This window comes from Piliocolobus tephrosceles, chromosome 3, assembly GCF_002776525.5.
Source record: "Piliocolobus tephrosceles isolate RC106 chromosome 3, ASM277652v3, whole genome shotgun sequence".
NCBI lineage: Eukaryota > Metazoa > Chordata > Mammalia > Primates > Cercopithecidae > Piliocolobus > Piliocolobus tephrosceles.
This window is the reverse complement of record NC_045436.1, coordinates 160,881,836-160,894,370: the sequence shown is the minus strand read 5'-3', so window position 1 is coordinate 160,894,370 and position 12,535 is coordinate 160,881,836. Positions and strand designations below refer to the sequence as shown.

The 12,535-nt window shown below is 46.9% G+C and overlaps 1 protein-coding gene across 3 annotated transcripts in view; it reads right to left on the bottom strand.

The window, feature by feature from the left end:
• The window catches only part of CCDC149 (coiled-coil domain containing 149), a 110,510-nt gene extending 101,797 nt beyond the window's left edge, over positions 1 to 8,713 (bottom strand). For 2 of the 3 annotated variants that reach the window (XR_002733853.1, XM_023223047.1), the window contains exon 1: positions 8,454 to 8,711. Coding sequence is in view for 2 of the 3 variants with exons in the window: in XM_023223047.1 (XP_023078815.1) it covers positions 8,454 to 8,516 (63 nt within the window). In the remaining variant the exon portion in view is untranslated. Of the gene's footprint in view, positions 1 to 8,453 lie in introns of all 3 variants that reach the window. The other variant, XM_023223048.1, reaches the window with a different exon arrangement.
• Positions 8,714 to 12,535: the final 3,822 nt, after the last annotated feature.

Below are 12,535 nucleotides of genomic sequence, written 5' to 3'. Positions count from 1 at the left end.
AATATATTAATTATACCTTAATAAAGGTGTTTTTAGAAAGATATAAGACAGCATTAATTCATGAGTACAAAATAGTCACTCATCACAAATGTTAAAACTATCAGCTTTTACCCTGTACCATGTACCCTGTAACCCACTTCCCCCAAATGAGTTATTTGGTTGTGGCTGCTCTGGGCACACTGCCTATGGGGTAGCCCTGCTCCACAAGGAGCAGTACCTCTCCTGCTAAAATAATTATTTTTTAAAACAAAGATTTTTGCTGGTATACTGTTTGAGTTACATACATAGATGTGCAGACAGGTGCGGACATGTGTCCTCATTTCTCTTTGACCCTACCTAGGAGAAGGATTGCTGGGTTGTTTGGTTAAGTGTATGTTTGACTTTATAAGAAACTGCAAACCTTTTCAGAAGTGACTTTACTATTTTACATTTCCTCCAGCAATGTATGAGACTTCTAGTTGCTCTGCGTCCCTGTCAGCTCTTAGATGATGAGTTTTGTAATTTGTTGCTTTTCCATTCTAATAGGTATGTTGTGGTATCTCACTGTGGTTTCCATTTACATTTCCCTAATGACTAAGGATGCTGAGCCTCTACTCATTGCTTATTTGCCATCCCTCTTCTTCAGTGCAGGGTTTACTTAATCCTTTTGTTCATTAAAAAATTCAGATTGTTTATTTTTGTTCATTTGTTTGTTTGTTTTGAAATGGAGTCTCACTCTGTTGCCCAGGCTAGAACGCACTGGTGCGATCTCAGCTCACTGCAACCTCCGCCTCTGAGGTTCAAGCGATTCTCCTGCCTCAGTCTCCCGAATAGCTGGGATTACAGGTGCATGCCACCACACCTGGCTAATTTTTGTATTTTTAGTAGAAACAGGGTTTCACCATGTTGGTCAGGCTGGTCTTGAACTCCTGACCTCATGATCCACCCGCCTCGGCCTCCCAAAGTGCTGGGATTACAGGAGTGAGCCACCACGCCCGGCCTTTCTTCTTACTGAGTAGTGAGAGTTCCTTTTATATTCTGGATACAAGATGTGTGTTCTGCACATATTTTCTCCCAGTCTGTGACTCTTTATTGTTTTAACAGAGTCCTCCAAAGAGAATAACTTTTTAACTTTGATATGTCAACCTACTCATTTTTTTTTGATAACTTATCTTTTTCATGTCCTATATATTCTTCTTTCTTTTTTTTTTTTTTTCTTTTATGAGATGGAGTTTTGCTTTTGTTGCCCAGGCTGGAGTGCAGTGGCGCGATCTCTGCTCACTGAAACCTCCACCTCCCGGGTTCAAGTGATTCTCCTGCCTCAGCCTCCTGGGTAGCTGGGACTATAGGTGTGTGCCACCGCAGCCAGCTAATTTTTGCATTTTTAGTAGAGACGGGGTTTTGCCATGTTGGCCAGGCTGGTCTCAAACTCCTGACCTCAGGTGATCCACCTGCCTTGGCCTCCCAAAGTGCTGGCATTACACATGTGATCCACAGTGCCCAGCCTACTCTTATTTCTTAATAGGACCCTCCCAAAGTTAACATGGGCGCATTCTGCTAAAGACTACATTTACAGCCTCTCACAGCTAGGAGTGGCTGTATGACTATGCTTAGGCCAATGGGATGTGAGCAGATGTGATATGTACAATTCTCCACTCATCCCTAATTAAAGAAAATCCCCTTGCCCTGGAGTTCCCCCTTCTCTCTTTCCCCATTCCCATGGGCTGGGACACAAATGTGGCAGCAACAAGCTTCAGCCACACAGATGAGGACCATACCCTAATTGTGCAGCAACAAGATAAATCTGAATTCTTAGATGACTCACGGAGCAGCGCTGCCCTGAACCACCACACTCACATGAAAGAGGCACAAATGTCTTACCTTATTTAAACCACTCTATTTTTGAGGCAGGCATATTTCTTACAGTGGCTTAGACTTTACCCTAACAAATACAGCCTTATTTCTTAGGAAGTGAAAACTAATCCCCAATTCCCTGGACCCAGCCTTGGTGTTGTGACATGCTGTGTGCACAACAGTTTCCCATAGTTTCCCATAGCCCCAGGGTGATTTGAGGGCAGCATAATAATTTAGCCCTAGAGTAACTCAGGGGCAGCAGAACAAATTTTTTCATTTTATTTATTTTATGAGACAGAGTTTCACCCTTGTCGCCCAGTCAGGAGTGCAGTGGCACAATCTTGGCTTACTGCAACCTCTGCTTCCTGGGTTCAAGCAATTCTCCTGTCTCAGCCTCCCAAGTGTCTGGGATTACAGGCACGTGCCACTATGCCCAGCTAATTTTTGCATTTTTAGCAGAGACGGGGGTTTTGGCCAGGCTGGTCTTGAACTCCTGACCTCACGTGATACGCCTGCCTCAGTCTCCCAAAGTGCTGGGATTACAGGCATGAGCCACTGTGCCCAGTCAAATTTTAAAAATGAATAAAACTTGCCCCACCTTGGTTGGGCAAGACAGCAAAGTTCACCATGCCCAGAACAGTGAAAAGCAGTTCATCAATTTGTTCTTCATTCACCCAAAAGTAGCATGGACGTGGTGCAGACAGCCAGAGGGCCAGAGGACATCTGAGGGCGGATGAGAGATGACACAACAGTGACCTAGAGTGACCAAGGGCAAGATACTAGACTAAATGAGGAGCGTGTGGGTAGATGAAAACAGCCCACCCCAGCACCCCAGCCAATGACTTAGCCTTAGTCTTAGTATTTCATAAGTCCCCTAGAATTAAAATACAAATTCAGGGAAAGGGAGTGGTGTGGCTTCATATGCAGATTACATTTCCACTACTCAAACAACAAAAACTTGTCATCAAAATTAAGGCATTATAGCAAATTATAGTTTTCACAAACCAGAGTTTCTGTCGTGAGGTTCACGCTCACTATTCTACTGCTGCCTTGCCTGGCAGAGGCCTATGCACTCACAAGCATTATTATTTCATTTGATCCTCACAATTAGGATCACCTATGAGGTAGGTACTTTTATTACCCTATTTAAAGATGAGAAAAAAGAGGCTCAGAGAAGTTACATGGTGCAGTCATTCCCTCAACACCCATTCTCCCTCTTCTGGAAAGAAGCCCCCCAGTTTTACTTGGGGATCTACCCTAGCTCCACTCACAGTCCATGTATCCTGGGGCAGGGCTCCAAACACAATTCCCGGCCTAAAACAATCAGATCACTAACCACCTGAGCGATTTCTTGCAGGATAGGTGAGTGATCTAAGCGGATTTAAATAGAGCAACCCAGGGTTTCATAGGATCCGCTAGAGAAGGGTCTCGTCTTCCCCTTTGGACTTGAACTTGAGAGGATGGGAGGCTGAGACCAAAGCCAGGCAGCAAGCAGACTCAAAGATGGAGAGAAACTGTCTTAGTGTTGAATCAGCCGAAAGCCAGCCCTAGCATGGAATTATTAGTCATATTAGTTATATTCACTTCCAAGGGCTGCCATAACAAATTATCACAAACCGGGGGACTTAAAACAACAGAATTCAACTGTTGCACAGTCCTGGAGGTTAGAAGTCCAAAATGAAGGTGTTGGCAGGACCGTGTTTCCCAGTGAGGCTCTCGGGGAGGATTCTTCCTTGCCTCGTCCTAGTTTCTGGTGGTCGCCAGCAATCTTTGGCTTTCCTTGGCTTGCAGCTGCATGACTCCAGTCTCTGCCTCTGTTGTCACATGCCTTCTTCCGTCTGTGTCTTCACATTTTCTTCTCTTTGTGCATCTCTGTGCCCAAATTTGCCTCTTCTGATAAGGACACCAGGTCATTGGATTAGAGCCCACCCAAGATGACCTCATCATAACTTGATTACATCTGCAAAGACCCTACTTCCAAATAAGGTCATATTCACAGGTGTTTGTGTAGTGGCAGTTGAGGGAAGGGTGTTAGGACTTGAACACATTGTTTTGGGGACAGGATACAACCTACAATATCAGCCAATAAATTGCCTCTAAGCTTATCCACTTTGGTTTGGGTTTTTGATCTTTCATACCAAGAAAAAGGCAGGGCCAAGACTTACCCCCAGGTCTCTTATTATCTTCAGTGTCAAAGTCAATAACTGAAACCCAAAGCTGGGTCTTTACCTTAATTAACCATAGAGCTGGCCTCTATACCTACTCAACCTCTCTTTTCCAAATATCAGTGGCTAGGCCAGGCAGAGTGGCTCATGCCTATAATCCCTGCACTTTGGGAGGCTGAGGCAGGAGGATTCCTTGAAGCCAGGAGCTCCAGATCAGCTTGGGCAACATAACAAGACTCCATCTCTATTAAAAAAAAAAATGGCTGAGCATGGTGGCACATGCCTGTAACCCAGCTATTCAGAAGGCTGAAGCAGGAGAATCCCTTGGACCCAGGAGATGGAGCTAAAGTGAGCCAAGATCGCACCACTGCACTCCAGCCTGGGCAACAGAGTGAGACCTCATCTCTAAAGCAACAACAACAAAAACAAAAAATCAGTCTCTACTTTGGGTGGAGGCCCACGGTTAACTGTCTTCTGCCTCCTGGCTCCTGCATACAACATGCTCAAGGAATAGGAGATTGATTGTTATCTAATTAACCAAAATTCAAACAGTGAAATGGAATTATGTATAGTTTATCCTAGAGTGGTGGGCTGAGCAATGACCAGGATTTTTATCTCGAAAATAAAAAGTTATTGATTGCCTGCATAGCTGCACTTCGAAATGTCTCCAATTTTGAAAGCTCACCTCAGGTGGCAATAAGAATATCTGCCCCTCCCCAGACATTTAATTTTCAGAACAGAATCCCGGCCATGCTTCTTTCACACGCATGGGTGTGTTTACTTCAGGGCCTGAGAAAAGGCTGTAATTTCAGCTTATTTTACCAAATATATGAAAATAAAACTGATCTCTGTAGGATCGTTTTAAATGAAAACTGCTTCCTCGAGGCAAGCGGAGGAAGCAAACTGATTGAAAGAGAGGACAGGGCTCTGGGCAGGTGATGATGAGGTGAAAGGGACGTGATGGAGAGGTGATGGAGAGAGGATCCAGGGTGGGAGGCAGCACCCAGGACTGCTGCAGAAATAAATGCAAGTCCACGAAAATCCCATGTAGTGCAGATTAGCTGTGCAGTGATGTCTTCCTCAGGTCCTTCTGCCAGGTCCCCAAATCACTTTGTAACACCACAGCTGCTGAGCACACTCTTCTGTGAATCTTACCTGGCTGGTACCAGACCCAGTCATACCCATGGAACCCCTGCCAGCCAAACCTCACTGGGCAGGGGAATCACCTGGGCAGCTCAGCTTGTAAGAAAGGCAGATCAGGGGGCTGTACCCCCAGGCACTTTCGACCAGCAGGTGTATTAGTTTCCTGTGGCTGCTTGATATGGTTTGGCTCTGTGTCCCCACCCAAATCTCATCTTGAATTGTATTCTCATAACTCCCACGTGTTGTGGGAGGGACCTGGTGGGAGATAATGGGAGATAATTGAATCATGGGGCTAGTTTCCTCCATAATGTTCTCCTGATAGTGAATAAGTCTCATGAGATCTGATGGTTTTATAAAGAGGAGTTCTCCTGCACAAGCTCTCTCTCTTTGCCTGCTGCCATCCATGTAAGATGTGACTTGCTCCTCCTTGCCTTCCAGCATGATTGTGAGGCCTCCCCAGCCATGTGGAACGGTAAGCACATGAAATCTCTCTTTCTTTTGTAAATCACCCAGTCTCGGGTATGTCTTTATAAGCAGCATGAAAACGGACTAATACATTGCTGTAACAAATGATCACAATGGGGTGGCTTAAAACAACAGAAGCATATTCACTCACAGTTACAGAAGCCAGAAGTCCAAAATCAAGGTGTCAGCAGTTGTTTTTTTCTGGGGACTTTGAGGGATAATCTGCCTCTTCCAGCTTCTGGGGGCTGCCAGTGACCTTTGGCATGCCTTGCCATGTGGCTGCTTCACTCCAATCTCTACCTCTGTCTTCACATGGTCTTCCTTTCATGTATCTCCATCTTCCCATAGCCTGCTCCCTTTTGTGTCTGCAGCTTAAATCTCTGTCCTTTCTCTTCTAACATACCAGTCACTAGATTTAGGACCTACCCTAAATCCAGTGTGATCTCATCCAAAGATCCTTAATTTGATCATATCTGCCCTATTTCCAAATAAAGTCACATTCGCACCTACTGGGGTTAGGTCTCAGATGCACCTATGGCAGGCAGGGGGTGGGGGGCAGGCAGGGTACATAATTCAACTCACTACAATAAATTTGGGAGAGACTCATAAACTTGAACTTTTCACAGGCACCCAAAATGACTCTGATGCAGCTGATCTGTAGGCCATACTCTAAGAAACAGTGATCCAGTTGCTGGGGACTCAAAGTTGAATCAGACATGGACTCCTTCCTTGGGGAGCCTGCCATCTAGCAGAAGATACAGACAGATGAGCAATGATTAAAATAGAAAGTGTGGCCTAGCGAGGCTCAGACAAGCAACGCTCAAGCAAGGAGTCAGACAAACCAGGATTCAAATCCTGCCTCTTCCACTTAGCAGAGGTGAGGCTCTGAGCAAGTTCCTTAGCCTGTCTGAGCTACTGTTTCCTTATCTATAAAATAAGAAAGAATTTCTACCTTATGTCATTATGAGTATGTAAAATGCTTAATATGAAGGATGCATTCAAGAAATAGTCATCAGTTATTATTAAGGTGGGAAGCAAGACCCATTTTCACCTCCCCCATGGCCCCTGGCTATGTGTTCACCTCATGTTTGTGAAGTTAAGGAGGTGTTACTCTGGAGAAACTCTGCTGGGATGGGCAGGAAAACTCCTGAAGGACCTGCTTCAGGATCCACTGACTTATTCAACAAGCATTTTTTGAGCACCTGATGCATACACAGCTCAGTGTATAGGCCCTGGAAATAAAGAGCCAAACAGAGCACAAAGCCTAGTGAGGAAACCCATTGTTACAATAATGTGGTCAGCACAAGGTGGAGGTAAGCCCAACCCACTGAGGGGCATCCCATGCCATTTAGCACTTGAAGTCATTCCATCCTTTAGTTCACTCTTACTGTCTACGGTGTGACCTTCCTCCCAGACTATATCGTGGAACCCCAGGAGTTCTTTGAGGGTAGGGGAGTTGTCTTATTCACCACAGAATCCCAAGCACCTCACAATGTACCTGACTCCTAACAGGCACCTGATATGCAATTGTTGGAGTAGTGAAGATTCTGCTGCTATCCAAGGGCCTAACACCAGACTTTTAAAAAGAACTACCTCCAGCTCCTCGACTACCAAGTATGATTCTTGATGGGACCAGAAACAAGGTCCCCAGAGGATCTGTCCCTTGACATAAAGCCTGTCAGTTTGAGAAGATGGAGCCAGGCTGCAATACAATGGATCATAACACCAGACAGTTAGGAGAGCTTTCAACTACTAGACCAATGCTGAGCAAACTGAACTAGGGCAGAAGCTACCGCATGTCATTCCTCTTCAGAAACACAACGCTCTGCACACACTGGGCATGAAGCACTATTATCAGACTGACCTGGAGACCCAGAAAACGATGAAAGGAGTGAGACAGTAGAGAGTTTCCCTTCCCATACCACACAAGGGAAAAGATAAGAGCAAACTGATACACTCCGCATTGTGTGCACAGGATTAAAGAAAAGGAAGCCCCAAGTTGGCCTTGGGCTGGAGCTTGGTTCTCAGAAGGGAGAAATTCCCTGGCATGGGTAAGTAATACCAGGAACTGCCCCCACAAATGGTGGCAAATCAGGGCAACTTACCTGCGAGAGGAAGACATCCGCATTCCCTCTCACCTGGAGAGGCCAGCAGAACTGAAGAGCAAATAGCATTGGAGGCTGAAAGTGGACCCCCAGGGTATGTTAATGACAAAAGAGTCTCAGGGCAGGGGGACACGTTGTTCTGTGCTTCCACAAATCGAATCACTTCTGCACCTGTGTTTCACTTTTCTGATAAATGCCCCTCCCCACCTTACACATGGTAGGCCCGCAGTAAACACGTGTTGACTGAATTGAGCAAGTGAATGAGTGAAAAGCTGCAGCGGACTCCTGAACTCCCCCAACTCGAACCACCGAACTCCACCTGGCCCAGGTGCCACCCCAGGGCTCGGATTCTCCCCCATGGCACCACCTTCCCGTTTCAGTCCCAGGCGTCCAATGGTTTGGCTCCACAGCAGTGGCGAGCAGGCAGGCAGGTGGGGCTTGGCACCTTCTCCTCCCGGATCCCAGGGCTTCAGCCTCCAATCCAGGGCCAACCCCTGCCTGGGGGGAAGGCCCCTCCCCAAAGGCTGACACTAGATGGCGCGGAAGAAAGTGGCGCCCGCCCAGACCCGAAAGTGCGGGAGGAGCGGCGCACCTGGCTGGGTCGCGCGGGGGCGGCAGCCGCGGCCACTTGGGGTGCGCGCCCCCCGCTAGTCCCTCCCCTCTCTGCCTCCCTGGGGGCGCGGGCCCGCGACGGCGGCCGCTCGGCCCGGCCCATCCCGCCTGGCCGGCGCCGCGGCCTCACCTCGCTCACCAGCCCCTGCCAGTCGCTCTCGGTCCGGTCGCCGTTCATGGCCTCCTCCTCCATGCGCGGGCCTGCCTCCTGGACCCCCGTCTCCTCCTCCTCCTCCTCGCGGCGTCACCACCGCCGCCGCCTCCGCTGCGCGGGCCCCGCGCGGCCCCGAGAGGGCCCGGCGCCTCCGAGCCGCTGCGCCGCCGCCTCCCGCGGCCGCCCGCGCTGTTGACTCCACGTCAGCCTCCGCGGGAGGAAAGGGAGGAGGGGCGCGGCCGCTGGGGCCGCAGACACAGCCCGGGCCGCAGCCGAGCCCCGCCGGGCCCGCCCCGCGTCCTCCGCCCACGAGCCCCGCTCCCTCAGCCCCGCGACTCCGGGCTCCGCACCCCCTGCCCGGCCTCTAGGCAAGAGGAAGCCAGGGTCTCAGCCTATAGGTCACTCCGGAACCCTCAGCGCTCTGCGCGGAAGGCGGGCCCCACGGGCAGTCCTGTGTCCCCCGCAAGAAACAAATCCCCAAATCCAGTCCTTCTCCGACCACCATCACGACTCCCACCCGTAGAATGAAAGCTCCCCGAGGGCAGGGGTTTTCTAGGTTGGTAGATGCGCCTTTGGCACGATCCTGGCCCATAGGAGATGCTCTACAAATATTTGTTGCACGAATGTTTGTTGAACGGAAGAATGAATGAACCACGTTTTATTATATACTTAGCATTGTTTTTTAAACTTAATATTTGCTTATATTTACTTTTTTAACGGATCAGCTGTCATAAATAGAAAGCAAATGTAAAAATTGAAAATAAAGCATTGTTCAATTGTGAATAGGGCCAAAAACTCTGAGGGAGATGCTTAGCATGGGTTGAGAGAGGAGTCAAAGACAAGTTGGCACTGGTGGCATTCTATGGCTCATTACTTAATCCCAGCACCTTGGGAGGTTGAGGCAGGAGGATCCCTTGAGGGCAGGAGTTCAAGACCACTTGGGCAACAAAGCGAGACACCCCCTCTTTAAAACAACAAAATAATTAGCAAAAAGGGAAGACATTGGCATTAAGCTGAGATTTCTCCTAAGAGGAAGGACTGAAACAGAATGACAGAGGGAAGGTGAATCACACACATAAGTCAACTGTATTCAGTGTGGTGTTCTTGTGACACCTAAAATCCCCTCTTGGACCACTATCAATAGTGAGCCCTCTGTACTCAAAGAAACGCTGTGTGTGAAGATGAGCAAGTAGGTTGAGAAGTTGTGAACCCATTGTACAGTTGTGGAAGCATCATTGCCAACATTTATTTATAATTTTTTAGCTCCTGTTGATCCTGGATCAATCCCGTGAAATGGATGTTATCCCCATCTATCAGATGGGGAAACTGAGGCCTGAAACATGGAGAAACAGGGACTCAACTAGGACTTCTCGCTCCAGCAAGAAGTTTCTTCTCTTGAAAATCTAGGAATAAAGTATCACCTTGAAAGTTTGTTCTTGGCCTTGTTTTGCACATGGTAGATTGCAAAATGGCTGCAATCATTCCCCTTCTTTGTCCCTTGCTCTGCCACAGTCTCTAACTTTCACTGTGTGCTCAGTCATGTAACTTGCTTTGGCCAAAGCAACATTTGTACATGTGTTACTGGGAAAAAAAAAAAAAAAAGCTTTTAAATTAATTGTGCATTGGGACTTACTCTTGCTTCTGCTCTTGGAAACCTGTGATCACCACCTTGTAAATAAGCTCAGAATAGCTTGCTGGTTAAGATAGGATTCCCAACCAACAGCCAACCATCACCAGATGTGTCAGTGAGGCCACTGACTGCCCCCCCCCCCCCCCCCCGCCACCCCAGCTGATGACAAGCACATGAGTGAGCCCAGCTGAGACCAGCAGAAGAATCACCCAGCTGAGCCTTGCTCAACTAGCTGACTCACAGCATCACATACTAAATAAATAGTTGCGTTTAAGCCACTAAGTTTTAGGGCTATTTGCTAGGTATCAACAGGTAACTGAAATGGATCGTGACACAACTGATGAAGGGCCTGAATGGCTCGAACTCTCCCTGGCAGCCCTTCAAAAAGCAACAGTCTCTGGCATCATAATCTAAAGAACTGGCTAGCATAATCTAAACAGACTGCCTGGCCAGGAGCTAAGAAAAGGAACCGGCATATTAGTCAGCACATTGGTTTTCTGCCTGTTGTATACAACTGCAGCACTCATCCTGGGGAAGTTCAATAACATTGCACACCATGGTCCCTGTCCTAGGGGGCTTGCAAACTAATGTGCTAGAGAATGACAGAAAAAAAGTGGGAGCTAGAATGCAGCAAAAGCTTCTTCTGGTCTTCTGACCATTCTGGGCTGCCTAACTCATTATCTTTTTGATTTAAGGAGGTAGAAAGAAGGTCATCCTTGAGCTGAATGTCTAGAGTTAATTAACTCAGTGCCAAGCACTTGTTCCTAAGCTTGACATCTCATGCCTAAAAAGCAAGGTACCGTTCGCCAATATATTGCCCTCTGGCAAACCATCTGTTTTCATCCTGACCTGTGGATGAAATAGACTGTAGGAAAAGTGGGCAGAACTTGGTCCATCTGCCTTTTGAGCCTCCTTGTCTGCACTTTGCCCTCTGCCTGCATTCAGGTGGGAAAGCCCATTCCAGTTTCCACAGTTAGCTGAGCGCTTCATGATATACCACTGCTCCTTTGGCGCCCTCACTGGTATTTCAGGCAGCAAGACAATCATTGAGCGTTGGGAGCCAAGAAATCTTCGCATTCCAGACTATGTGCCTTTAAGACCACTGTCCTGTGACTCCATTTCCCCTATTTGCTTTCCTTCTCTGAAATAAGTCAGACAGTTATTACGGTATTTAAAAATAAAGTTGGGGAGGAAAATCAAAGCGTGACAAGCCTCTACCCTCCCCAGAATGTGGAGAGATTTCAACTCAGTTGAAACAGCATCTCTAGCTGCCTGGGTTTTCCTTGGAGGTTTCATGCCGCAAGTGCCAGCTCAAACCTGCTTCGCTTGTGAGATGCGATGAAATCACAAACCAAGGCAATGTAGCTGCAAGCGATTCTTTTTTATCTCTTTTCATTTATGTAGCCTGACATTGAGTAATAATAATAATTAAATGCATTCTAAGGTTTTAGGCACCTATACCAGAAGGCCTCTAGATACCTCATCAGCAGCAGCCCAGACTGACAAAAAAGGGAGCTAATTATATTGTGGTTAACTTTTTTCAAAGAAAAAATAAACCCATACACCAACTATCTTTATCCCGGATAAAAGCAGTACATTAAATGTCCCATCCGATGGTCCATTTGCACAGGACTACTTTAAAACCTGGTGCCCTTGTCTTAAATGTGCCACCCTGTTACAACGTATTGAAACGTTAGCTTTAGCCTCTATTTTCACATCCCCTTAGCTTTCTGAAAACTCATCTCTAGGGACCTAATTTTTCCATATATATTCATAGCCCCAGGACCAGTTTTATTGATTTATTTATGTGCACCTATAGTGTTAGAAGCCTTTGAGTAATGCTTTTCACTTTTAAAAGTTTGAGAGGATTTTAGATGTGGAAACTTCAAAATAACTTAATCTAAAAACTTGAGCCAGCACAGACTAATGAAAACAAAAAAAAAATCTCTGGAAATATCAGGAAAGAAAGGATGATTGAACTTATTGTTAGCAACCTAAGCTTTCATTATGGGTTCTATACTGACTTGCACAAAGACTCTGGCCAGGTCTCAGCAGCCCCAGACACACGGGAAAGCCCTAAAGCTTTTGATGTGACTTCTCCAGACAGTATTTCAGTTCAAATTCTGGCTGCCCAAGCAAAATTCTGGCTGTTGGAGTTCTCATTAAAGGAAACTAAGCAAATCTCCAGTAGAGATTTTGGCCAGGCTTCTCTCTGAACTATATAGTTGGGGCAATATTCATGGCCAGTTTTTTCCCCAGTGACTTTTCTCCAGCCTCAGTTAAGAAACTCAATCTGGGCAGAAAACAATTCATAATGACTGTGGTTTATAATGGTGTGTGTGTGTGTGTGTGTGTGTGTGTACATACATATATTAATTAGCTCTATATGAGCCAAGAGGAATAATTTGACAGGTCCTGCCAGGAGCCC